At 41.4% G+C, this 27,639-nt stretch overlaps 1 protein-coding gene across 1 annotated transcript; it reads left to right on the top strand.

The window, feature by feature from the left end:
- Window positions 1–488: 488 nt before the first annotated feature.
- LOC121582253 (zinc transporter ZIP1-like) lies at window positions 489–27,431 on the top strand. Its single transcript, XM_041897929.1, has 4 exons — window positions 489–1,748; window positions 9,597–9,727; window positions 11,811–12,131; window positions 25,494–27,431. Exons 1-4 carry the CDS (start codon window positions 1,634–1,636, stop codon window positions 25,845–25,847), a joined length of 921 nt encoding a protein of 306 aa, XP_041753863.1. The 5' UTR covers window positions 489–1,633; the 3' UTR covers window positions 25,848–27,431.
- The last annotated feature ends 208 nt before the right edge of the window (window positions 27,432–27,639 follow it).

Here is a 27,639-nt window from a genome sequence, read left to right on the forward strand (position 1 = left end):
AGTTGCCCATCCCTGCCATAGGAACCTCAAGAGTAACCAATCAAATCAATTTTTATTTGTCACATGCGCCGGATACAATAGGTGTAGACCTTACCGTGAAATGCTTACTTACAAGCCCTTAACCAACAATGCAGTTCAAGAAATAGAGTTAAGAAAATATTTACTAAATAAACTAAAGTAAAAAAGTAAATAAAAAGTAACACAAAATAACAATAACGAGGCTATGTACAGGGGGTACCGAGTCAATGTGCAGGGGTACAGGTTAGTCGAGGTAATAGCTCCAGACTCTGTCGTAGCTGGCCGTGACCGGGAGACCCATGGGGCGGTGCACAATTGGTCCAGCGTCGTCCAGGGTAGGGGAGGGAATGGCCGGCAGGGATGTAGCTCAGTTGGTAGAGCATGGCGTTTGCAACGCCAGGGTTGTGGGTTCGATTCCCACGGGGGGCCAGTATGAAAAATAAAAAAAATAATGTATGCACTCACTAACTGTAAGTCGCTCTGGATAAGAGCATCTGCTAAATGACTAAAATGTAAATGTAATGTAACTTGTACAATCCTGTGAAAGGGTTAGGCAACTCAGGTGTCTATACTTCAACAGCAAAGTTAGATAATACGGAAGTTTATGCCCTAGCACTATACAGCTGATTCTAATAATCAACAAAATCATAAAGCTTTGTTTTAAGTGCCTTTGAAATGGGGTATGGTAATAGGTGTCAGGCGCACCGGTTTGTGTTAAGAACTGCAATGCTGCTGGGTTTCACACAAAAGTTTCCAATCTGTAGCAAGAATGGACCACAAAAAAGCTGACAGAATTGCTGATTTCTGAAGCTGTTTTGATCAATTATTGCGATATTACATTTTCCAAAAAAAATTATGGATATGTACATAGTCATGAATCTGAGCTTCCATTATGTTGTGTAGCATCTAGATCTAGTCCTACCATGGAACAGATTTATAAAACATTGTGGAACACACTAAGGCACCACATTCCTAGTAGGCCTTGTAAGTTGTGAGACATCACAGATAAAATGTCCCGTTTGGTCACAAGAATCAGGTCAGGCGTTATCATGTGCCTTGGAAGGATTCGTAACTTTCTGTGGACTCTGAAATGAGCTGCGCTATGTTAGAAAATCGTACTGTATTCTTAAAATTAGCATAGTAGGCGTGGCTACCTGGAGAAAGAGCTCGCGAAGATCATTACCGTTCTAGCAGCAGGATATTATGCTGGCACAATATGGCGGATAAAAAAATATCAAATAACAGTCCTTTTTGAATGAGTTATCCATATTGCAATGTTTTGAAATGCGGGCTTTTATTTAAGGTTCCCTCATTACCATACAAAGTGACGTCATCATTTGTGCTGCTGGCAGAAGACTACTACTAGCGCAAAGTCTTCCAACACATTGCAGGACAATGTAAACATGTAGCTAGCAGGCGCATAAATAGCTTCTTAAATTGACAGTGTAGTAGGGATATTTGAGTTTTCGTTTTTCAGTAACGCAAACCTGTTCGTATGGCGTATTCATCTCATTGCCTTCACGGTTAGTTGGTTTAAATCGCCATTTACTAGGCTAGGTAATCCCAAAACAGCCAGTTTTGATTCAGTCCGGTATAACATTAGTAACAAATCGAGATGGACTACTTGTTACAGGTGAAGATAGGTGCCCTCGTGGGTTTGTTGCTCCTGACCCTATTTTTCGGATTTATCCCTGCTCGGGTGAAGTGGTTCAGAGAAACCAGTGGGACAGGTACGTTCAGTAGGTAGCCTACAAGTTCTATATTAGCTAGCTAGTTTCATGCTGTAACCCCGTATGCAATTCCACACTTGTGATGTGTTGAACAAACGTTATGCTTGCTTCGTCCCACAACAAGCCAGATGGCTCGTTGCGGAAGCTTTCGTCCTTTCCTTCATCAACCAAACCTAAACTATTCGGTTTCAACAAAATAACGTTTCCCGTCAACGAGTCATATCCAATATCTCTAAGTACAATACTTACGATTCGTGTTGAATGTGTCCTTCACTATCACATAAGCGTTTAAAACACGTTTTTATCCAGTGTGTCCCATTTTCCGCCTGTGTGGGCTGCCATTCTAGACCACGCAGTCACGTGAGAGTAAACTACCACGTAATCTCCCACTTTTACAGGCGGCAATCGGGAGACCCTGGATAAATACATGTTTTAAACGTTTATTCGATAGCGAAGGACACGTTCAACCTGACGAATCTTAAGTATTGTTCCTAGATATATTGGATATGCCTCTGTTTATGGAAGCGTTATTTTGGTGAAACCGAATAGTTAAGTTTTGGTTGATAATGGATGCCAGAGTTAGTTGCGGGACGAAGCAAATCACATGCAAGTGTTTTTGCAATGCCTTCATAAATGTGATCAACATTTGCCTATCAACTTGTTTGCCAAATCCAATCACATGTTTGCTGTGGGCTTGTGTTTATCTTTGTTTCTTCCGTTGTTTTTATAACCGCCAAATTACAATTTACATTCCAATCGAATGTTATTCATTCATTCATTCATAATTTTTAGTAATCTACAAAAGATGTAGCCTAAATCAGAGCTTTAAGGAAAGTTTTTCAAATGTATTTATCCACTACGGATTAGTTTGATTGGTTTATGGTAGTGCAAACCTTTGATTTTAGCGCATAGGTCTACATTTAAAAGAAAGATGCCTCTAAAATAGCTGTGTATAGTTTACCATGGGTTGGAACCGAAATAATACTTTTCCAATGGTGAACAGAACCGTATTTTTTTTTTCTTCTGTTCCACAGTTTCCACAAGAAAAATAAAGTTCTGAACCGGTTCGAAACTCCAAAAAGTAACATATCGTTCCTTTCTGTTCCTTTTTAAACGTTGTTCCTCATATCATTCCTTTTTTTTAAACTTTTTTTTAAATTTAGCTCAACATTAAATTACTTCACCAATAGGTAGAGCAGCTTGCTATGGAGTGGGCAAGCTATATACATGCATTTGACAGACAAGTGTAGTGTATGGTGTGAGATGCAACTGAAATTTCGAGGGTGAGAAGAGCGCTGGGCATCTTGTTCCTATGACATGCATTATCTGAATTAGGCCCACAGAATTATACCTACAGAGGAGTGGCTTCTATGAAAGAACTTTGAATGTCTTTGAACTTCAGAGAGTTGGCTTAACTAACATTGGACCAGAGCTAGCCCTTGATCATGACTCTCAGTTCCATTCCATTACACATAATTCCACCTAGAGTTTTCGAGAGCTCGACCAGAGCTAGCTAGTTTGCTAACAGAGTGGCACCAGAATTAAAATAAAAACACACCTTACCTTTTTTTTGTTAATAAATCCAATGTGAAACGCGATAAGTATAGTATCCTTAACTAGCATTGAAAAAGTTAATCCATTATCTAATTAAAAATCTCCCTAATTTCTGAGTCATGTGTGTAAAGTCAGTATCTACAGTAGACTATACTTCGGAGGGAGGGAGGGAGGGGGAAGGGCAGGTAGCCTACACACACACACAGGCAAAGATTTTCAGTTGGCAGGCAGGCAGACACTGGAATACTTTTCTGAGTGACAGTGAGGGCTTTGCATAGGCGCTTTTTTGTGGGACTGGAAAAAAATGCTCGGAACTGATTCCTACTTACAAGCAAAAAATCAAACAGGAAGTACCAGTGACGCACTCAATACGGAAGTGGTCAGATGAAGCGGGTGCTAAGCTACAGGACTGTTTCGCTAGTACAAACTCGAATATGTTCCGGGATTCGTCCGATGACATTGAGGAGTATATTACGTCAGTCACCGGCTTCATTAATAAGTGCATCGACGACGTCGTGCCCACAGTGATCGTAGGTACATATCCCAATCAGAAGCCATAGATTAAAGGCAACATCCGCACTGAGTTAAAGTCTCGAGCTGCCAATTGCAAGGACCGGGACATGAATCCAGACGCTTACAAGAATTCCTGCTATGCCCTCAGACGAACCATCCAACAGGCAAAGCATCAATACAGGACTAAGATTGAATCCTACTACACCGGCTCTGATGCTCGTTGGATGTGGCAGGGCTTGCAAACTGTCACGGATTACAAAGGGGAAACCCAGCTGCGAGCTGCCTAGTGACGCGAGCCGACCAGAAGAGCAAATGCCTTCTATGCTCGCTTCGAGGCAAGCAACACTGACCCAAGCATGAGAACACCAGCTGTTCCGGACAACTGTTTGATCACATTCTCTGTAGCCGATGTGAGTAAGCCCTTTAAACAGGTTAACATTCACAACGCCACAGGGCCAGATGGATTGCCAGGACACGTACTCAGAGCATGTGCTGACCAGCTGGCAAGTATCTTCACTGACATTTTCGACCTCTCCCTGACCCAGTCTGTAATACCTACATGTTTCAAGCAGACCACCATAGTCCCTGTGCCCATGAACGCCAAGGTAACCTGCCTAAATGACTACCGCCCCGTAGCACTCACGTCTGTAGCCATGAAGTGCTTTGAAAGGCTGGTAATGGCTCACATCAACACCATCATCCCAGAAACCCTGGACCCACTCCAATTTGCATACCGCCCCAACAGATCCACAGATGACGCAATCTCTATTGCGCTCCACATTGCCCTTTCCCACCTGGACAAAAGGAACACCTACGTGAGAATACTGTTCATTGACTACAGCTCAGCGTTCAACACCATAGTGCCCTCCAAGCTCATCACTAAGCTAAGGACCCTGGGACTAAACACCTCCCTCTGCAACTGGATCCTGGACTTCCTGACGGGCCGCCCCCAGGTGGTAAGGGTAGGCAATAACACATATGCCACGCTGACCCTCAACACAGGGGGCCCTCAGGGGTGAGTGCTTAGTCCCATCCTGTACTCCTTGTTCACCCACGACTGCGTGGCCACGCATGACTCCAACACCATCAAGTTTGCAGATGACACAACGGTGGTAGGCCTGATCACCGACGACAATGAAGCAGCCACCCAAGCCACAGACTATTCTCTGCTACCGCAATGCAAGTAGTACCGGAGCGCCAAGTCTAGCACCAAAAGGCTCCTTAACAGCTTCTACCCCAAAGCCATAAGACTGCTCAACAGTTAATCAAATGGCTACCCGGACTATTTGCATTGAGCCACTTATTTTATTCTTTTTTTTGCTTTGACTCTTTTGCACAGGCTCGATGTACACCCACACATACGTCACTGACACTCCAACACACACACACACACACGCATGCATATTGACGCCCCACACATCTCTGTTTATTAATACAACAGGCGTGACCTTACTGTGAAATGCAGAGTAAAAAAACAAAACAAAAATGTTTGTTTGCTAAATAGACTAAAGGAAAAATAGTAACACAATAACGGGTACGGGTTAGTCGAGGTAATTGTACATGTATAGTCACCCCTGCACATTGACATGGTACTGGTACCTCTTGTGTATATAGCCTGGTTATTCTTATTTTATTGTGTTAGTTTTTCCTTTTGTCTATTTAGCAAACAACATTTCTTATTATTATAACCAACAATGCAGAGTCATTTTTTTAAGGGCTCATAAGTAAGCAAGGTCTACACCTGTTGTATTCGGCGCATGTGACAAATAAACATTTATTTGAAATAAAATTTTAACCAGTTCCCAAGCTTTTAAACGAACGGTTCTGTTCCGGAACAGTATAGATCAAATTATTTTGTTATTTTATGGTTTTCGGAACCAGTTCCAACCCCTGTAGCTTACAATGGTGTTCTCTCCAAAAAAATTCTTATTTTGATGGAAAGATAATGTGTGTGTGTGTGTGTGTGTGTATATATATATATATATATAACATTTGCATAATTGATTTAGGCCTAGATTATCACATTTACTTCATTGATTTCTTAGGATGAGAAATCATTGAGTCTCCTCCAAGGTACAGGAGACAGACTAGAGCAGTGGTATTCAAACTTTTTCACCCATTTTTTCCCAGCCAGAATTTCTGGGGACCCCATTTAATTCTTTATTTTTTTACTAGAATTTCTCCCGACCTTACCCCACCCAAAATCTAATGACACAACCCTAAAATCAGTAAATTTAGATTTTTACATCAACAAATAACCTTATAAATGAAAAGAAACCAATAAATACATTTACTGATTTTTTTAATTATCTTTCTCATTCCCATACAATAATCAGTACTCCTAAAATTATAATTAAATACAGTTATTGGTGACCCCACTGCAGTTCTCCAGGATCAGAGAGAGAGAGAGAGAGTACTGAATGACACGTTTCTCCAAAACTTTCTTGAAAAGACTTTGAGGTATGTTTGCTCCCGTTTGGAAGGTGTGGCTTGAAGCAATGAGTGATGTATTTAAAGGGCAGTGGCCATGCGGACCATGCTGACAGTGTTCACCAACCCCTAACAATTTTTCAACTGCTCGTTGAGTACAGCACCGTTTCCGTTCAATTGAACGTTCCAGAAAGTAAAAAAAGTACTGAACGCAGCCCTGTTTAGGGTCAGAGGTAAATGTATTAGTGCAAACCGTAGCGCAACATTTGTAGACAGAAATCAAAGCTCTTAACATTGTGAGCAACCATTTAAAAAAGTGTTTTATTAAAAAGGCCTAAAAACAAGTGTTTCTTATTGGACAAGTTCAGGTAGGTCCCTCCAAGTTTCAGCCCATTTGCCTCAGTTTGGTTACTAGTGAATGTCCGGCTGCCAATATATATTATACACATATATATTATCAGGGCATTACTAAAACAATGAAGGACCATAACATTTACAGTGATAAGACTGTTTAATGTGTGCCTAAATTGTATGGGCCATTCCTATCCCTTCAGCAGCATATTAAGACAGCTTTTGCTTTGCTATGGCTGATTTGCTGATGAGTAGTTTTCACTTCTGTGTTTGTGCAATGCTGCTCAATACTTCCTTCAGGTCTCTGCAAGATGATTATCTCAGTTGCTTCTCTCTTTTCCTTTAAGCAGAGGGTGACATTAGGAGCTATCATGGCCGTTTCATTTCAGTGCTCCCTGAGTGTTTGATTGCACTTGTTGATCACTTCCAGTTAAAAAAAAAAAAAACAGTTAGTGGTATCTCCATAGGGTGTCTCTTTTCTGACCGGTTAACAGCTGATTTAGACCCATAAGAAAGATTAAATTATCAGTCGTCAGATAATCACACATTATTCATATCACAGCTTATGTCACATTAAGTTAAGGAAATGCATAGTTTCCTTGATTCACAACTTAAGTTAATCAGACAACTTCAGTCAGGTAGCCATGAACTAATCCTTTGAACGGGTTAGGCAACTCCAGTGTGTATACTTCAGCAGCAAAGGTAGATAAGACGGAAGTAGGGCCTTGTAATACAAAAAGGGAGTAATGTATAATACAAAAAGGGAGTAATGTAGAGCTCTACGGGTCTTCAGCTAAGTCCAGCCAACCGTTTGATACAGGATGCAGTCATGAGTATCGAAACTGTCACCTGTAACAAAGTGAAGGGCACTATGGTAGATGGCATCCAAAGGTTTAAGAGTAGTAGCAGCTGCACTTTGATAGAATGTGTCACCATAATCAAGAACAGATAAAAAGGTTAGGGTTAGGGTTAAAAAGGTTGACAGAATAATCTGCTTCCTACTGCTTAGAGAAAGGCATGATCTGTTTCTGTAGAAAAAGCCAACTTTAAATCTTAGCTTCTTAACCAGCTCATCTACGTTTCTTTTAAACGTCAAATCCATGTAAATCCAAATACCTAAGTATTTATATGCAGGAACACATTCGATTGGAGAACCATGAGTGAACATGTAGTTCATCTGAAAAATTATTACAAAAGTTTGTATTTCCGTTTTACCTGTATTAAGCACAAGTTTTAAATCGGCAAGGGATTCCTGCATAGCTATAAAATCTGACTGTAGTTTTGACACAGCCAAATCAACAGTTGCGGCAATAGCATACATAATAGTATCAGATTGAGCAATGGTGTTTATATAAATAGTGAAGAGAATAGGTCCCAAAATTGACCCTGTGGTACACCTTGTACTTCAAGAAATTCAGACTTCACCCCATCAATCACGATGGCCTGACTTCTGTCACTAAGATAATCATGAAACCATGAACAGGCGTCAGAGCTCAGGCCTATCGTGGACAACTTATTCAATAAAATAGCATGATCAACAGTATCAAAAGCTTTTGACACGTCCACAAACAAGGCAGCACATTTCATTTCAGTGTCTGACAAGATCAGCATTGACAAGATCATTAACAACTAAAGTGGCTGCTGTAATAGTTTTATGCCCAGGCCTAAACCCTGATTGGTTTACATTCAAAATAAATTTCTCAACTAAAGAGCAAAGTTGTACATTTACAAAGGATTCAATAATCTTAGTTAGACAAGGAAGCCTTGAAATGGGGCAATAATTATTACGATCACTACTATCCCCGCCCTTATCGAGTGGCAGCACGAGCTGATTTCCATATTTTTTACTTTACATACGTTTGGAATATTTCCTGATAATAATGTTAAATAAAAAATGTGGGTTATTGAGCCAACAACGATGGGCGCTGCGCAGGTTAGTATTATGGATTAACTACAATGTTGTTGATCCATCCTCAGTATTCTCCTATCACAGCTATAAAACTCTGTAACTGTTTTTTAAAGTCACCATTGGCCTCATGGTGAAATCCCTGAGCGGTTTCCTTCCTCTCCGGCAACTCAGTTAGGAAGGATGCCTGTATCTTTGTAGTGACTGGGTGTATTGATACACCATCCAAAGTGTAATTAATAACTTCACCATGCTCAAAGGGATATTCAATATCTGATTTTTTTTTTATTACTTTGTTACCCATCTACCAATAGGTGCCCTTCTTTGCGAGGTATTGAAAAAACTCCCTGCTCTTTGTGGTTGAATCTGTATTTGAAATCCACTGCTCGACTGTGTGGGGCACAGAGATGAGGCAGTCATTCATGCCTCCTGTAGCTCAATTGGTAGAGCATGGCGCTTGCAATGCCAGGGTTGTGGGTTCGATTCCCACGGGGGGCCAGTATGAAAAATGTATGCACTCACTAACTGTAAGTCGCTCTGGATAAGAGCGTCTGCTAAAATGACTAAAATGTAAATGTAATTCAAAAATCATGTTAAACACTATTATTGCACATTTTCAGTCCATGCAAGTTATTATGACTTGTTCAGCACATTTGTACTCCTGAAATTATTGATTTAGGCTTGACACGACATAAAGAGGTTGAATGCTTATTGACTCAAGACATTTCAGCTTTTCATTTTTTATGAATTTGTAAAGATTTCCAAAAACATAATTCCAATTTGACATTATGGGATATTGTCAGTGACCCCCCCAAAAATCTCAATTTAATCTATTTTAAATTCAGGCTATAACAACAACAACAATGTGGAAAAAGTCAAGGGGTGTGAATACTTTCTGAAGGCACTGTATATGGCTAGGGTCAGGTATTCTTTATTCTAACCCCACCATCTGACCTGAATAGGAAGAGCTCTGGGTTCATTAACAGCTCACCTGATCAGGGCCCAAAGTTGTTCCTGGTCAGGTCACATGGTCAGGGAAAATCCCAGGGTCTGTCTATGTTGAGCATTAAACAGTAGCGATTTTTATCATGCAGAAACCCATCGGGTGGTCCTGAGTTTCATCAGCTGTTTTGCCGGAGGCGTCTTCCTGGCTGCCTGTCTGTTGGACATCATCCCAGACTACCTGTCAGACATCAATGCTGAGCTGGCCGCACGGAGGGTGGACGTAAGTGTCTTCTGTCTGTCAGCAACATCACAAAGTGTCATTGATGCCTGGCCACACTCATTTTACATTTTAGTCATTTAGCAGACGCTCTTATCCAGAGCGACTTACAGTTAGTGAGTGCATAATTTTTGTTATTTCTTTCATACTGGCCCCCCGTGGGAAATGAACCCACAACCCTGGCGTTGCAAGCGCCATGCTCTACCAACTGAGCTACACGGGGCCAGTATGAACACGGGGCCAGCTACTCCCATCCCCTTTGTAAAATGTCAAAAAGCTATATGACTATCCATGACACAAACCAATGTATTAAGGGATAGTTACAATAGATACAATATAACTAAATTATAACTGTTGTATCTGTAAAACAGTGTTCCCACATGGGGAAATGTGCTAGTTAGTGCAGAAGTTATTATAATTAATCCACAGGTTCATTACCTGGTGATGCGTTAAGGACTACTTACTTATGATCTACACTGCTCAAAAAAATAAAGGGAACACTTAAACAACACAATGTAACTCCAAGTCAATCACACTTCTGTGAAATCAAACTGTCCACTTAGGAAGCAACACTGATTGACAATACATTTCACATGCTGTTGTGCAAATGGAATAGACAACAGGTGGAAATTATAGGCAATTAGCAAGACACCCCCAATAAAGGAGTGGTTTTGCAGGTGGTGACCACAGACCACTTCTCAGTTCCTATGCTTCCTGGCTGATGTTTTGGTCACTTTTGAATGCTGGCGGTGCTTTCACTCTAGTGGTAGCATGAGACGGAGTCTACAACCCACACAAGTGGCTCAGGTAGTGCAGCTCATCCAGGATGGCACATCAATGCGAGCTGTGGCAAGAAGGTTTGCTGTGTCTGTCAGCGTAGTGTCCAGAGCATGGAGGCGCTACCAGGAGACAGGCCAGTACATCAGGAGACGTGGAGGAGGCCGTAGGGAGGGCAACAACCCAGCAGCAGGACTGCTACCTCCGCCTTTGTGCAAGGAGGAGCAGGAGGAGCACTGCCAGAGCCATGCAAAATTACCTCCAGCAGGCCACAAATGTGCATGTGTCTGCTCAAACGGTCAGAAACAGACTCCATGAGGGTGGTATGAGGGCCCGACGTCCACAGGTGGGGGTTGTGCTTACAGCCCAACACCGTGCAGGACGTTTGGCATTTGCCAGAGAACACCAAGATTGGCAAATTCGCCACTGGCGCCCTGTGCTCTTCACAGATGAAAGCAGGTTCACACTGAGCACGTGACAGACGTGACAGAGTCTGGAGACGCCGTGGAGAACGTTCTGCTGCCTGCAACATCTTCCAGCATGACCGGTTTGGCGGTGGGTCAGTCCATGTGCTCGCCAGAGGTAGCCTGACTGCCATTAGGTACCGAGATGAGATCCTCAGACCCCTTGTGAGACCATATGCTGGTGCGGTTGGCCCTGGGTTCCTCCTAATGCAAGACAATGCTAGACCTCATGTGGCTGGAGTGTGTCAGCAGTTCCTGCAAGAGGAAGGCATTGATGCTATGGACTGGCCCGCCCGTTCACAAGACCTGAATCCAATTGAGCACATCTGGGACATCATGTCTCGCTCCATCCACCAACGCCACGTTGCACCACAGACTGTCCAGGAGTTGGCGGATGCTTTAGTCCTGGTCTGGGAGGAGATCCCTCAGGAGACCATCCGCCACCTCATCAGGAGCATGCCCAGGCGTTGTAGGGAGGTCATACAGGCACGTAGAGGCCACACACACTACTGAGCCTCATTTTGACTTGTTTTAAGGACATTAAATCAAAGTTGGATCAGCCTGTAGTGTGGTTTTCCACTTTAATTTTGAGGGTGACTCCAAATCCAGACCTCCATGGGTTGATAAATTTGATTTCCATTGATAATTTTTGTGTGATTTTGTTGTCAGCACATTCAACTATGTAAAGAAAAAAGTATTTAATAAGATTATTTCATTCATTCAGATCTAGGATGTGTTATTTTAGTGTTCCCTTTATTTTTTTGAGCAATGTATATTCCTAATCCTTGGCGTTTATTTAAACAGAACTCCTACTTTGGTTGTTTTCACCTCCGTATCTCAAACAGACCAGCTTCCCCCTCCCAGAGTTCGTCATGGCTGCAGGCTTCTTCACTGTGCTCATCATGGAGAGGATCGTTCTGAACTGCAGACAAGATGCCATGCAAGGATCAGACCAGGAGAGAGCACCTCTGATGCAGGCCAAAGGGCACGGCCATGGGCACGGGCAGGGGAGAGCCTCGTCCACCGACCTGGAGGGTAGTGCCCACCACGTCCACATGGACCTCCAGGCCCACTCCTCCTTTCGCTCGTTCATGCTCTTTTTCTCGCTCTCCCTCCATTCTGTGTTCGAGGGCCTGGCCATCGGGCTGCAGACCACAGACTCAAAGGTAGGTGCTGGAGAGCGAGCTGTACTTAAATTGCTCAATAGGTCCATTTGTTTTAGCTCGCCCGGGGCACATATTAGACCTTTCCGTTGGTCCTAAAAGTGAAATATCTGCCCACCTGTGGTACTGGGTCAGCTAAAACAAATGCACCAATACATTTCAAATACATGCCAATACTTTCCAAGTGTATTTTCAAATACATTTCAATAATATTCAACTACTTCTTTCTTCAAATGAAAATACAATTTGTATTATTTATACTGAACAGAAATATAAACGCAACATGCAACAATTTCAAAGATTTTACAGTTCATATAAGGAATTCAGTCAATTTGAAATAAATTAATAAAGCCCTAATCTATGGATTTCACATGACTGGGAATACAGATATGCATCTGTTGGTCACACATGCCTTAAAAAAGATAGGGGCATGGATCAGAAAACCAGTCAGTATCTGGTGTGACCACCATTTGCCTCATGCAGCGCGACATCTCCTTTGCATAGAGTTGATCAGGCTGTTGATTGTGGCCTGTGGAATGTTGTCCCTCTCCTCTTCAATGGCTGTGCGAAGTTGCTGGATATTGGCGGGAACTGGAACACACTGTCGTACATGTCGATCCAGAGCATCCCACACATGCTCAATGGGTGACATGTCTGGTGACTATGCAGGCCATGGAAGAACTGGGACATTTTCAGCTTCCAGGAATTGTGTACAGATCCTTGCAACATGGGGCTGTGCATTATCATGCTGAAACTTGAGGTGATGGCGGCGTGTAATGGCACGACAATGGGCTTCAGGATCTAGTCACGGTATGTATCGCTGTGCATTCAAATTGCCATCGATTAAATGCAATTGTGTTCGTTGTGCGTAGCTTATGCCTGCCCATACCATAACCCCACCGCCACCCTGGGGCAGTCTGTTTACAACGTTGACATCAGCAAACCGCTCGCCCACACAACGCCATACAAGTGGTCTGCGGTTGTGAGGCCAGTTGGACGTACTGTCAAATTCTGCTCTGGTGGACATTCCTGCAGTCAGCATGCCAATTGCATGCTCCCTCAAAACTTGATACATCTGTGGCATTGTGTTGTGTGACAAAACTGCACCTTTTAGAGTGGCCTTTTATTGTCCCCAGCACAAGGTGCACCTGTGTAATGATCATGCTGTTTAATCAGCTTCTTGATATGCCACACCTGTCAGGTTGATGGGTTATCTTGGCAAAGGAGAAATGCTCACTAACAGGGATGTAAACAAATTTGTGCACAACATTTGAGAGAAATAATATTTTCTGCATATCGAACATTTCTGTGATCTTTTATTTCACCTCATGAAACATAGGACCAACACTTTACATATTGCGTTTATATTTTTGTTCATTGTATATCTAATTTATCTTGTTTGCTTGTAAATGTCCACACTCACTGAAAATGACATTCGGTAGCTACTAGGTATGCTTGTTTAACTTTATGAGCTGGATGTGCCTGTCTTTCCTATTAGTTATGTTAGTTTGTGATTTCACTATTAGTTTGTGCAAATTTAGTTAGCATTCTGGTAGTAGAGGCCCAATGGGCTTTTCTTGCATTTAGCACCCCTTGTGGGCTATACCGGTAATACCGTAAATCACGGGATGTGAGAAGGACGGTATGATGTTATGAAAATCTGGATACCACCTAATTAGCTAATATCAGGCCAGGGTGACCGCTAAAGCACATTTATTGCTTTTGTAGTCTAATAAAAACTGAATGATTCTGAACACTCCCAAGTCCCAACTTCGGCAAACAAGTTTCAAATTCTTGCTGACGTTTCTAGCCACAAGCATAAACTAGCTAGCTGGAGAGCATAAACTAGCTAGCAACATACATCATACATTTTGGGCACCAGGTGTGTCCGTATAGCCACAGATTATCCATTATATTGACCAGATACTCAAGTGGCCGCTCTAGCAATGAAAATACTTGTCTTCAAAGATGGAAGGCAGTTGGAGGAGGCAAGATCAGGTGGGACCATTCTAGCCAATGACAGGGCGTGTGAACAACAGGCACAACTCCAATATAACGTTTTTCTCAAAGATGCCAGTATGTCACGTGTCCTACTTATATCAGTGCACTCGTAACAACCTAAGCATTACAAAACTTATATTAGATCAAATAAGCCTCACAATTTTGTTGACCAAAAACTCCTTGCTTGGTGGTTGAAAAACGCCATCTGCTGGAGAAAATTGATTTTGGGCCTCACAATTTGCCTCTTCCTCTCTGGTATAGCCTCTCCCAAAGTTGGGCCGTGTAAACCGGATGCAACCCGGATATTGGCAGTAGAATGGCCTTACTGAAGAGCTCAGTGACTTTCAACAAGGCACCGTCATAGGATGCAGTCAGTTCGTCAAATTTCTGCCCTACTAGAGCTGCCCCAGTGAACTGTAAGTGCTGTTATTGTGAAGTTGAAACGTCTAGGAGCAACAACGACTCAGCCACAAAGTAGTAGGCCACACAAGTTCAGAGAACGAGACCGCCGTGTGCTGAAGTGCGTAGCATGTAAAAATCGTCTGTCCTCGATTGCAACACTCACTACTGAGTTCCAAACTGCTTCTGGAAGCAACGTTAGCACAAGAACTGTTCGTCGGGAGCTTCATGAAATGGGTTTTCATGGCCGAGCAGCCACACACAAGCCTAAGATCACCATGCGCAATGCCAAGCGTCGGCTGGAGTGGTGTAAATCTTGCCGCCAAATCTGGGTTTGGCAGATGCCAGGGGAACGCTACCTGCCCCAATGCATAGTATTAACTGTAAAGTTTGGTGGAGGAGGAATAATGGTCTGGGGCTGTTTTTCATGGTTCAGGCTTGGCCCCTTAGTTCCAGTGAAGGGAAATCTTAACACTACAGCATACAATGACATTCTAGATGATTCTGTGCTTCCAACTTTGTGGCAACAGTTTGGGAAAGGCCCTTTCCTGTTTCAGCATGACAATGCCCCCGTACAAAAAGCGAGGTCCATACAGAAATGGTTTGTCGAGGTCGGTGTGGAATAACTTGACTGGCCTGCACAGAGCCCTGACCTCAACCCCATCGAACACCTTTGGGAATGAATTGGAACGCCGACTGCGAGCCAGGCCTAATCGCCCAACATAACTGCCCGACCTCACTAATGTTATTGTGGCTGAATGGAAGCAAGTCCCTGCAACAATGTTCCAACATCTAGTGGAAAGCCTTCCCAGAAGAGTGGAGGCTGTTATAGCTGCAAAGGTGGGACCAACTCCATATTAATGCCCATGATTTTGTAATGAGATGTCCACATACTTTTGGTCATGTAGTGTGTCTGTCTAGTTATCTGTTTAGCTATTACAGCACATTTATGTTTTCGTCCAAAAAAAACGTTCCATCGATACAGGGCTGGCTTACCAAACGGGCACGCAGGCCATGTGTCCTGGGGCCCCGACCTCCAGGGGGCCCCCCAACTCCCCCTGGAGGTCGGGTGGGTGCCCCAGATAACAAAATGTGTAGAATTGCAGGAAATTAGCTTTAAAACTGCAACATTTTCTCTCAGCCTCATGGCATACTGTGAACAAAAGCATAAGATGAGCTATAAAAACAGCAAAAGCAGCTACTCTTCCTGGGGTCCAAACACATTAAGCCATTTACATTACATATAAAACAAGAGATAAAACAGTACAACATATTACATTATTACACCCCTACATATCTGCAATACGAAATGTATAATACCACCATACAACAATGTGCCTGTGTGTAGAGTGTGTGTGCTAGTGTTTGTGTGCGTATGCGTGTCTGTACCTTTGTGTGTGTCTCTTCACAGTCCCCACTGTTCTAAAATGTGTATTTTTATCTGTTTTTTTTAAATCTGATTCTACTGCTTGCATCAGTTACATGATGTGGAATAGAGTTTCATGTAGTCATGGCTCTATGTAGTACTGTGTGCCTCCCATAGTCTGTTCTGGACTTGGGGATTGTGAAGAGACCTCTGGTGGCATGTCTTGTGGGGTATGCATGGGTGTCCGAGCTGTGTGCTGGTAGTTTAAACAGACAGCTCGGTGCATTCAGCTTGTCAACACTTCTTACAAAAACAAGTAGTGATGAAATCAATCTCCTCCAATTTGAGCCATGAGAGATTGACATGCATATCATTAATGTTAGAGCCCTGTGTACATTTTAAGGTTTATCTTAGCCTCATGACAAAATGTATAGAATGGCATTATAAATCTGCAAATGCTTCTCTCTGCATCATGGCAAAATGTGTTGAAATGCAGGAAGTTTGTTTTGAGGTTGGTGCCCCGGGCCCCCAAATGCAGTAGTCCGGCCCTGCATCGACACAGCAAATTAGCCCATACACATTTTTGAACGATTCATATTATTTTTTTGACGAAACAAACGATTAACTTCGCCATTGTATTTGTTGGGATTTTGTTCAATCGCGGTGAATCTAATAATGTGAATAAAAATACAAATGTGTGAACCGCGAACAGTAATGTTAGGAAAAAATATTAGATGTAGCCTTTCTTCTGGATTATATGGCTGCAAAACCTTTTGTAGATACTTCCAGTTTATTTGGGCATCCAATGTATGGGACATTGCTACTCAATAGATGATAGTCAGCCTGCAAAGTAAACACTTCTAAAGTAGCGAAGATAAATATGACTAAACTAGAAAAGGTACATTTCTTGAACATTTGTGGACTTGCTTCAGCTGAAGATTTGTAGGCTACCATAGCCATTTGATCTTTTGATCTATTGAATGACCAAATTATTTTATAAAGGCATAGAACGTATTTGGTTGTAATGTTGCAATGTTTTACAAGGGTGGTCAACCATCCTCCAGAAGAACTACTGGGTGTGCAGGCTTTTGTTCCAGTCCTCCTCTAACAAACCACATTTTAGAAATGAGCTGCTCAACCGGACCTTTGTCAACAAACAGCATAACAGAAATATGATGGTAAGTTTTCGAACTACCGGCAGTTTCTTTGAGAAGATAGTGCCTTCGGAAAGTATTCAGACCCCTTGACTTTTTCCACATTTTGTTACGTTACAGCCTTATTCTAAAATTGATTAAATACGACAAAGCGAAGACAGGTTTGTAGAAATCTTTACAAATGTATTAAAATCTTAAAACAGAAATGCTGTATTTACCTAAGTATTCATACCCTTTGCTATGAGACCCGAAATTGAGCTCAGGTGCATCCTATTTCCATTGATCATCGTTGAGATGTTTCTACAACTTGATTGGTGTCCACCTGTGGTAAATTCAATTGATTGGACATGATTTGGAGAGGCACACACCTGTCTATATAAGGTCCCACAGGTGACAGTGCATGTCAGAGCAAAAACCAAGCCATGAGGTCGAAGGAATTGTCCGTGGAGCTCCGAGACAGGATTGTGTCAAGGCACAGATCTGGGGAAGGGTACAATAAAATGTCTGCAGCATTGAAGGTCCCCAAGAACACAGTGGCCTCCATCATTCTTAAATGGAAGACGTTTGGACCCACCAAGACTCTTCCTAGAGCTGGCAACCCGGTCAAACTGAGCAATCGGGGTAGAAAGGCCTTGGTCAGGGAGGTGAACAACAACCCCGATGGTCACTCTGACAGAGCTCTAGAGTTCCTCTGTGGAGATGGGAGAACCTTCCAGAAGGACAGCCATCTCTGCAGCACTCCACTAATCAGGCCTTTATGGTAGAGTGGCCAGACAGAAGCCACTCCTCTGTAAAAGGCACATGACAACCCACTTGGAGATTGCCAAAAGGCACCTAAAGACTCTCAGACCATGAGGTCTGATGAATCCAAGATTAAACTCTTTGGCCTGAATGCCAAGCATCACATCTGGAGGATACCTGGCACCATCCCTACGGTGAAGCATGGTGGTGGCAGCATCATGCTGTGGGGATGTTTTTCAGCGGCAGGGACTGGGAAACTAGTCAGAATCGAGGCAAAGATGAACGGAGTAAAGTACAGAGAGATCCTTGATGAAAACCTACTCCAGAGCCCTCAGGGCCTCAGACAGGGGCGAAGGTTCACCTTCCAACAGGACAACGACCCTAAGCACACAGCCAAGACGACGCAGGAGTGGCTTCGGGACAAGTCTCTGAACGTCCTTGAGTGGCCCAGCCAGAACCCGGACTTGAACCCGATCGAACATCTCTGGAGAGACCTGAAAATAACTGTGCAGCAACACTCCCCATCCAACCTGATAGAGCTTGAGAGGATCTGCAAAGAAAAATGGGAGAAACTCCCCAAATGAAGGTGTGCCAAGCATGTAGCATCACACCCAAGAAGACTCGATGCTGTAATTGCTGCCAAAGGTGCTTCAACAAAGTACTGAGTAAAGGGTCTGAATACTTATGTAAATGTGATATTTCAATTTTTTATTTGTAATATTTATTTGTAATATCTCCCGAGTGGCGCAGTGGTCTAAGGCACTGCATCGCAGTGCTAGCTGTGCCACTAGAGATCCTGGTTCGAATCGTCTAGGGTAGGGGAGGGAATGTCCGGTAGGGAGGTAGCTCAGTTGTTAGAGCATGGCGTTTGCAATGCCAGGGTTGTGGGTTCGATTCCCACGGGGGGCCAGTATATATATATATATATATATATATATATATATATATATATATATATATATATATATATATTTTTTTTTTTATAAAAAAACAAAACATGTATGCACTAACTGTAAGTCGCTCTGGATAAGAGCGTCTGCTAAATGATGTAAATGTAATAAATTAGCAAAAATATCCACAATTTTTTTGTTTTTGCTTTGTCATTATGGGGTATTGTGTGTCGATTGAGGAAAATAAACAATTTAATCAATTTTAGAATAAGGCTGTAATGTAACAATGTGGAAAAAGTCAAGGGGTCTGAATACTTTCCGAAGGCACTCTGCGCATTTGAATAAATACACCCATTTCACTTTTGCATGTAAAAAAACGAATGACCACTGCTGCACATGCTGCCACTGTTTCGAACAGATTAGATTATACTATTTAGAAAGAGCAGCAAGCTGACGATCGAACGAGTGCACCATGGAGAACACAACAAGCATGCAGATGCAATAAGTGAAAATACATTATCTAAATACCGGTAGTTTCTTTTTGAAGATATATAAAGTGATCTGTGCATTTGAACAACCTCATAAATACACCTATTTCATGCTTTGAGGTCCCTAGGGCAATTCAGACAGCTGACAGAGGATTTTTATAATGAAGAATGTTTTAATTGACTGTTTTGTATCTTAATGTGTATATTGTCTATATATTTATGTTGATCTATACTTGTATGTGCCTGTTTTTGAATTGTGCAGGGCTCATTTGTAAAAGAGACTTTAGTCTCAACATGACTCCGCTGTTGAAATTAAAGGTAAACAATAATAAAAACTAGAGATGTCTAAAATGTCACAAAGCATGATACGCTAGCCAGTTAACTTTCATTCTGAAATAACTTCATATTTACGAGTTATTCAGATATAGGTTTAGATAGACTTTTAGGATGTTCACCCATAAAATGATTAAACCATTAAAGGTTTATTCAAATACGTCCAATAAAAACAAATAGTCCAAACCCCATGTCTACCCCGATTTACTCTGAGAATTTAGCATGTTTGGAGTGAATGGAATGTAAAGTGGTCACTGCTCAATACAACTCTGTGACACTGTTCTGCGGCAGAACAGCGCAAACTTCGAACGGCAACTGACAAGCTAACTAGTGGCTGTAGGTTCGTCAGTGAAAAACATGGGCTTTTTCTAAATGAAATCTGCTGAATACAAAACGAAATAGGGACTATGTATGTATGTATGTATGTATGTATGTATGTATGTATGTATGTATGTATGTATGTATGTATGTATGTATGTATGTATGTATGTATGTATGTATGTATGTATGTATGTATGTATGTATGTATGTATGTATGTATGTATGTATGTATGTATGTATGTATGTATGTATGTATGTATGTATGTATGTATGTATGTATGTATGTATGTATGTATGTATGTATGTATGTATGTATGTATGTATTTGTATGTATGTATGTATGTATGTATGTATGTATGTATGTATGTATGTATGTATGTATGTATGTATGTATGTATGTATGTATGTATGTATGTATGTATGTATGTATGTATGTATGTATGTATGTATGTATGTATGTATGTATGTATGTATGTATGTATGTATGTATGTATGTATGTATGTATGTATGTATGTATGTATGTATGTATGTATGTATGTATGTATGTATCGTGACATTTTGAGTGAAAACCTCCTTCCATCAGCAAGGGCATTGAAGATGAAACGTGGCTGGGTCTTTCAGCATGACAATGATCCCAAACACACCGCCCGGGCAACGAAGGAGTGGCTTCGTAAGACGCATTTCAAGGTCCTGGAGTGGCCTAGCCAGTCTCCAGATCTCAACCCCATAGAAAATCTTTGGAGGGAGTTGAAAGTCTGTATTGCCCAGCGACAGCCCCAAAACATCACTGCTCTAGAGGAGATCTGCATGGAGGAATGGGCCAAAATACCAGCAACAGTGTGTGAAAACCTTGTGAAGACTTACAGAAAATGTTTGACCTGTGTCATTGCCAACAAAGGGTATATAACAAAGTATTGAGAAACTTTTGTTATTGAACAAATACTTATTTTCCACCATCATTTGCAAATAAATTCATTAAAAATCCTACAATGTGATTTTCTGTTTTTTTTCTTCTCATTTGTCTGTCATAGTTGACGTGTACCTATGATGAAAAGTACAGGCCTCTCTCATCTTTTTAAGTGGGAGAACTTGCACAATTGGTGGCTGACTAAATACTTTTTTTCCCCACTGTATGTATGTATGTGTGTGTGTGTGTGTGTGTGTGTGTGTATTAGCAAAGCTAACAGACTGAATTTCAATTTCCACCCTCCGCGAAGACAATCTGTTCCTGTTTTCATTGTGTATTTCTGAGGCTTTCCCTTTAAATCACCGTTGATTGGCAATATAGCCAATGAAAGCCAAGGATCTGAAGATAAAAATGACAAGGGTATCAAGTTGATTTTGATTTGTCCAACCTGCGGCAACACCTCCAAATGGTACCACCTCCCTACGCCAAATATGGAAGATACAACCAAGAGCGGCGCGTTCTAAACTAGCAACGGTCACAGCAAATTAACGTTCTTATTTCATCAGCACTGTCAAGTACAAGTATATTAAGGTTATAATATTGTAGAGAAGAATCTAATGATTAAGTATGTGCTGTATAATGACATGGGGCAAATAACTTAATTTCGTAGCACCCTTTTGAGTTGGCCCATTTTTCTCTAAATTCTACAAACTATAGACTTGAAATTGAAATGGGAGCTAATTAGCTAGCAAGCTACCAGCTAGCTGCTTATCAAAGGTAGATAACTGGTTTATTTGACCAAGACATCTACCAAACTATTTCCTAATATTTCTCAAAATTACTGTAGCTGGCTAATTAATTTTATCATGCTTTGTGATTTGAAGGTCTCAGAAATCAATAATGAAGAAAGATCAGGATGGCTTCCAGAGTATGAGATGTTTTATTGACAAAGACAAGCAGAGACATAACAGGCATCGAAGCAGAAAGACCTGACAGGGCGCACAGGCGAAAACTCTAGTACAGATGTCAAGTACATTTTCTCAAAGCCTTACTTCCTTGTTCATCTCTGTTTTATACCTGGTTTTGCGTCATAATGTGCCTTGCAGTAATTGGTCACAGTAATCAAATTCAACATATCACAACAGCTTGAGTGTAGAGTTTTTCAATAAACCGGTAGACCCTATTTGGCTAAGCTTCCAGGTGACGAACTTAATCATTATATCAGTATTGTGGACATGAGACTACAGATACAAGTAGCAAATTTGGGGCTGGAGTGTACAACAAGGCCTTCTCTCTCTCTCTCTCTTGACCTTGGGGGGAAACCCTCCTTATCTTAGACTCAATGGATTCTTAAAAATATTTAATACGTTTCAGAAACCACCTGCAGGATGACCCCATATTCTATGAGAAAGTATTTTGTTTTTTATATGCCCGTTGGACATCACTGCCCACTTGAGATTACAAACTAAACACACATAGGCATGTTTTAGATATGTTGAGAATGACAAATCATTATGATGTATTGCTATGTGTCTATTGCAAATCACTATGAACCTGCCTCTGTCTAAACCTTCATTACATTCAATGGCAGCAGGAGCACCTATGACCTCCTTGGCCCAACAGTGATACACCCGGTTTTATGCTGTTTTAGTGCGCACAACATGTCGCCCTGTCACCTACAGTAGAACATGATAAACACCATGGGGGAAACAATCAAATTGGCCAGTCACAGTCATGCTTTTTTGTCCTACCAGATCCGCGATCAGAAAGTTCTAGCTAGTGTATCCCTCTGTCCTTCGACTGTCCTACAATTTTGCTTTTTGCTTCAGCACCATCTGTATCTGATAGAGCAGATCTAGTCTCGTGTGTGGAAGTAAGCCGTCTGGTGCGAGAGACTCATTGGGAGGGAGACTAGAGCCAGAAAGGAAGAGGTGAAGCGACCAATGCGTTTCTATGGGCTTATTTTGGACCTAAGCTTGTCGCCTGCCTTCCCGCCTTTGGGACAACAACTCCCATTGTTAGGGCGGAGACATGAGCATCTCGTCATTGTATGTACTGCTAGAGCATACCCAGAAGTTCTGACTGAGCGCACATTTGAGCTCCCCCAGGACAGTCCATTTACTTTGTGCTGTTAATTTATGCTATTTACTTTTAATCCGTCTGTCTGCATATTTCAAGACATGGCATATGGGGGTGTAGTGAGATAGCCAATGGGCTGGACAATTCTCTTCTCATCACCCATCTTGACAAAAATGTATACTAAAAATGTGGAAATTAATCAATCCGCCATCATTAACACAATGGAAGAATATAAATAATTTATTTAAATGGCATGGTCGACCGAGGAAAAACAAATTGGTACAATTTAAGGCCAAGTGGCAAACAATAATGCAGGCACTAGGGATGGGGGTGTGAACATGCGGGTCTGGGCAGATGAGATGTAGTCATTGTTTGTGTGTGTGTCTGTAAGTTGTTATTTGTATGTATAAGTTTGTATCTGGAGTAAAAAAAACAATCACAAGTGTGGCCCCGCCCCTAACACCCTAATGGGCCACTGGAAAACAGCCCTAATGTTCGAAACAAACATCATTATGTTGTCATCCAGAATCACATTTATTTATTTTCCAAGCTATAGCTAACAATATTTTACATGCAGTAGGTTTTTAAAGGACCAAAGAGTTTGGTCTGCTTCATGTTTTAATTTTTGCCATGGAAAACATATTGCTATCCTCACAGCCCTACTCATAATGGGCCCAATTCCGATTTAGGAAATTACGCCTTTCCTATGTATTTCTCAGTAGTTAGTATTCAGACTTACCTTGTGCAGGTGCGTACGGGGTTTGCAGGTGTGGTTCCCTTGCACGTGCTGAACAAATGTAATTAAACTGCTGAAAACCCTCCTACTTACTGGCCAACATATTTTCTCGTGGAGTTTTCATTCAATAGGGTTTTCAGTACATTTATCTTAAGCTATCCCTTTAAATACGATGTACCTTTTTTAGTTAGAATTTTGTCCACAGACTCACTCAATTTTTTTTTATAGAGAATTGGTTCAGAATATTATGGATCATGAAAGAAAGCTTTCTAATAAGCATATTTGTCTCAGTTTCAGCACCAATTGGTCAATAAAATAAATACTCTGATCTTGTAGATTATTTAGGGTTAGGAAAGTATTTATAAATCATAAACTGGTAAAGAGAGCCTTTATGCACGAAAGAAAGAACTGTGTTTTGATTCATTCTGAAAATTGCCACATTCAGTTCTTCAACCATGGTAATGTTGGAAGATTAGTGTACATATAATTATAATAGGGAGAATAGTGTAAGCTATACCCTCGTCTATTGCCTACACTAACCATGAAACTGTGACTATACAGCCAAGTATTGCGCCATGCGTCGGGATCAAACTGAGCTCCGCTCCATAACGATTTAATTAGCCTACATGTATTTTTTTTTTAAATAAATATTATCAACTGTTACTAATGATCCTCAGCAACAACCACATGGCCGTGATGCTGTTGACAGAGGAAGCAAATGTAGGTAAACAAAACGATGTTATTAAATGGAATGATAATGTAGGCTGTACCAACTGAAGGGAACTAAAAGTAAATTGGCAGTTCAATATGTGTGGTTGTTAGGCCTACTGACGGTCGATTCTGATTGTGGCTAATATTTAACATGATAGAAATAGGAAACAGAGAAAGTCGGGGTAGCCTATAATTAATACATTCGAGAGTGCCCATCCCTGCAAGTTAAAAGGCTGTACAATTTAAATTCTGCATAATGGCACAGCATTTCATAAACAATACTGTGGGAAAGTTTATATGCTTCAGTTTGCTGCCATATGATTGGTTTCACATTTGTCTCCAGCGATTTATAAGGTAAAATATATCTAAAACAAGTGTCATTTATATTTAGAATTCCCTTATCCAAACGAGTTACTCATTTACCTAGCTTTTATCAATAGCTCTTTCCAAGTTGTAAATTACAGTGCAGGGAGAATGGTGTTATTTCTATCGGGGGGAAAAATAAAGTAGATGTTTCTAACCCCTGCTTTTCATGTGATGTGCTCTTGGACTTTATCTAAACGTACAGTTCTCCTTTGCACTGTATTGTCCTTTGTTGGTATTCAGGGAAGTCTCTTTCCATCACAAAAGCATAGTGAAAGTTATTGCTGTGCTTAGAAAGAGAAAGCCCTAGGACAACTCTTTCCAATCACCCGTAGTGTCAGGAGGTTTAGAGTTCCTTGTTCATTTATGCAATGTAGAGAGGCAGAGGGAAGCGAGACACATACATGATTTCATGCACTTTCTCTCACATCCTCAGTATAACATCACTCACACAGCATGCACCATGTCAATGGAATCTAATGCAAGAGATATTTTACTAAGTCAATACACTATAAAGACATGCAAGTTTCTGACAAAACAGATGGCCTGGGTTGTGAACTTAATTTGATATTAGACTACTTTTGAGGTCTGAAAACATCTGAATACTTTAAACTTTGCAGTATAATGTTGTTTTTAAACTGCTTTCTCTGGTTGATCAAATACCCTTATCTGGCTTGAAGTGACAGAGCTATTTAGGCTAACCTGTTTATAGACTTTTCAAAGAATTATAAATGACGTGTAATTTATACAGCAGTCATTTATACAGCTTGTGTTTATTATACAGCTTTCTTCATCTTATTGCGATGAAGAAAGAGAAAGGAAGTAGGAGAGGAATTTAACCTCATTTGATCTCGTTTTCTCTCCATCCTATCCAGGTATTAGAGATCTGCATCGCCATTGTGGTCCACAAGAGCATCATCGTGTTCAGCCTATCGGTGAAGCTGGTGCAGAGCGCGGTCCCGCCCATGTGGGTTGCGGCCTACGTGGGCGTCTTCGCCATGATGTCTCCGCTGGGCATCGCAGTGGGCATCGGGGTTATCGAGGCCCAGCTAGCGGCAGGCGTTTTGATCCAGGCCATCCTGGAGGGGCTGGCGGCCGGGACCTTTATTTACATCACCTTCATGGAGATCCTGCCTCACGAGCTGAACTCCCCGGAGAACCAGCTGCTCAAGGTGTTCTTCATCCTGCTGGGCTTCAGCGTTATGGCGGGCCTCACCTTCCTGGGCTGAGAGGATGTCACCCACTGGAGCAACTGACCTAGCAGGAATATGGGTGTGGCTCATATGAATCATGGGACTTGATGTTGTGTACTAGGGTCGCAATAAGGAGAGGTGTCTCAGGGAGACGGCCAACATAAAACCGGTCCCGTTTTACTGCAGGGTTGGTGCAGGGGAGATTACAGTGCCCATGTCTGGCTGTGCCCATGTGCCACTTTTATTTAAGGGTCACAGCTGTTCTTACTCTGTATTTTTTGTTTTTAAGGGTGTGATACTCATTGGTATTTTTTATCCTGCTTTTAGCATAGATTTTAATTTCACAGCCAAGGATGGTAAGACAGTCTTTCATTTAAGAACTTTTAATGATTTCAAATCGATTATATTTAGTTAGATACTTCTTTTTAATTTGATTGTTTTAGCACTGGGAAAATAATAAGCACACAGAATGTATTGGTTGTTTATCCTGTGGTATACATACCAGTGGTTGGTTATCTTTCTTTTAAAGTATCTATTTTTTAACAATCGCTGTTTGTAACCTTTTGCACATAACTGAAGATCACTGAAAAAAGAGCTGTTGGAACTGACATCATGATTGCCTGGTCTCTTTGGCAATTGATGGGTGGCAAGGAGTGGAATGTTAGCTAAAAAGACTGGTACCCAGACTAACATGATATCTCTTAATAGTCAAATTAATCCGTCGCATCAATATCTCATTATGTATACAGGGTCAAATGTAAATTGCATCATGTTTACCCTTTTGGATGTGTGCCCAATGTGAGCACTATTTTGGAGCCTCCACAGTTAAGTTGAAGTATTAAATGCTTTATCGCCATTGTGGAACAAATTGTTTTCACCTTGAGAACGATACTATGCCTTACAAATGAATAAAGAAGATGTTTTATTGTCACACAGCGGATAGGTGCAGTGAAATGTGTTTTACAGGGTCAGCCATAGTAGTACGGTGCCCCTGGAGCAAATTAGGGTTAAGTGCCTTGCTCAAGGGCACATTGACAGATTTTTCACCTTGTCGGCTAATATGCAAAGACAAAACATTGTGATTAACACAGTGTTGTCTGTAAAATCAACAGAAGTGTTAAATGTACCTAAGTATATCAATGTTAAATGTCTACCATTTATTATTTTACATGTGAGATACTTGAATGATTTGTATGGAGAGATACTTCTTGTCCTTCAGCGTTAAAACACCATCTTGGTATAAGTAATGTTTTCCCAGAGTTTTTACCTCATGTCATCACTTTGTGTGGAGGCATCATTCATTTCGTAATCGACATGATGCAATTGAGAGAGTGTATTGTCAGTGCCACATCACGAGTTTGATACAGAGCAATAGTCCGGTTGCTTTTTGGAGAACAATATATTTAGAGAGATTAAGAAGTTCAAGCACGTGTTTTCCTGACTCGGTTCGTCATTGTGTTGATAGTTTCCCTACCCCAGCCATGAGTCATGTTTCTGTTGTTAACAAGGCTTCAAGTTTATAACAACACTATCTCAAGTGGCCCTGAGCTTCCTCTTACTGCTCCATTCTCCTCTCTGACACTGTTGCAGTAAAATAATGATTAAACAAGTTGGCTATGATTTGTTTAAAGTGTGTGTCTATTGTGTATGCTTTTGGAATATGCTCCCATCACGATTACTAAGAGAAGCATGATGGGTTTTTATTTTTAGGAGGAGGGTAGGCTGGAGGGGTTGAGATTCAGTGATGTTCAGCCTGTGACTTGTCCTGAAATAACTGGGGATGGTCTGACTAAGGCTGCGTTTACACAGGCTGCCCAAATCTAATATT

Source organism: Coregonus clupeaformis, chromosome 15, assembly GCF_020615455.1.
Source record: "Coregonus clupeaformis isolate EN_2021a chromosome 15, ASM2061545v1, whole genome shotgun sequence".
Classification (NCBI taxonomy): Eukaryota; Metazoa; Chordata; class Actinopteri; order Salmoniformes; family Salmonidae; genus Coregonus; species Coregonus clupeaformis.

Coding starts and splice junctions, on each gene's coding strand:
- LOC121582253 (XM_041897929.1), top strand. CDS start 1,634: ATGGACTACTTGTTACAGGTGAAGATAGGTGCCCTCGTGGGTTTGTTG. Junction 1,749..9,596: donor CAGAGAAACCAGTGGGACAG/GTACGTTCAGTA, acceptor TTTATCATGCAG/AAACCCATCGGGTGGTCCTG. Junction 12,132..25,493: donor TGCAGACCACAGACTCAAAG/GTAGGTGCTGGA, acceptor CATCCTATCCAG/GTATTAGAGATCTGCATCGC.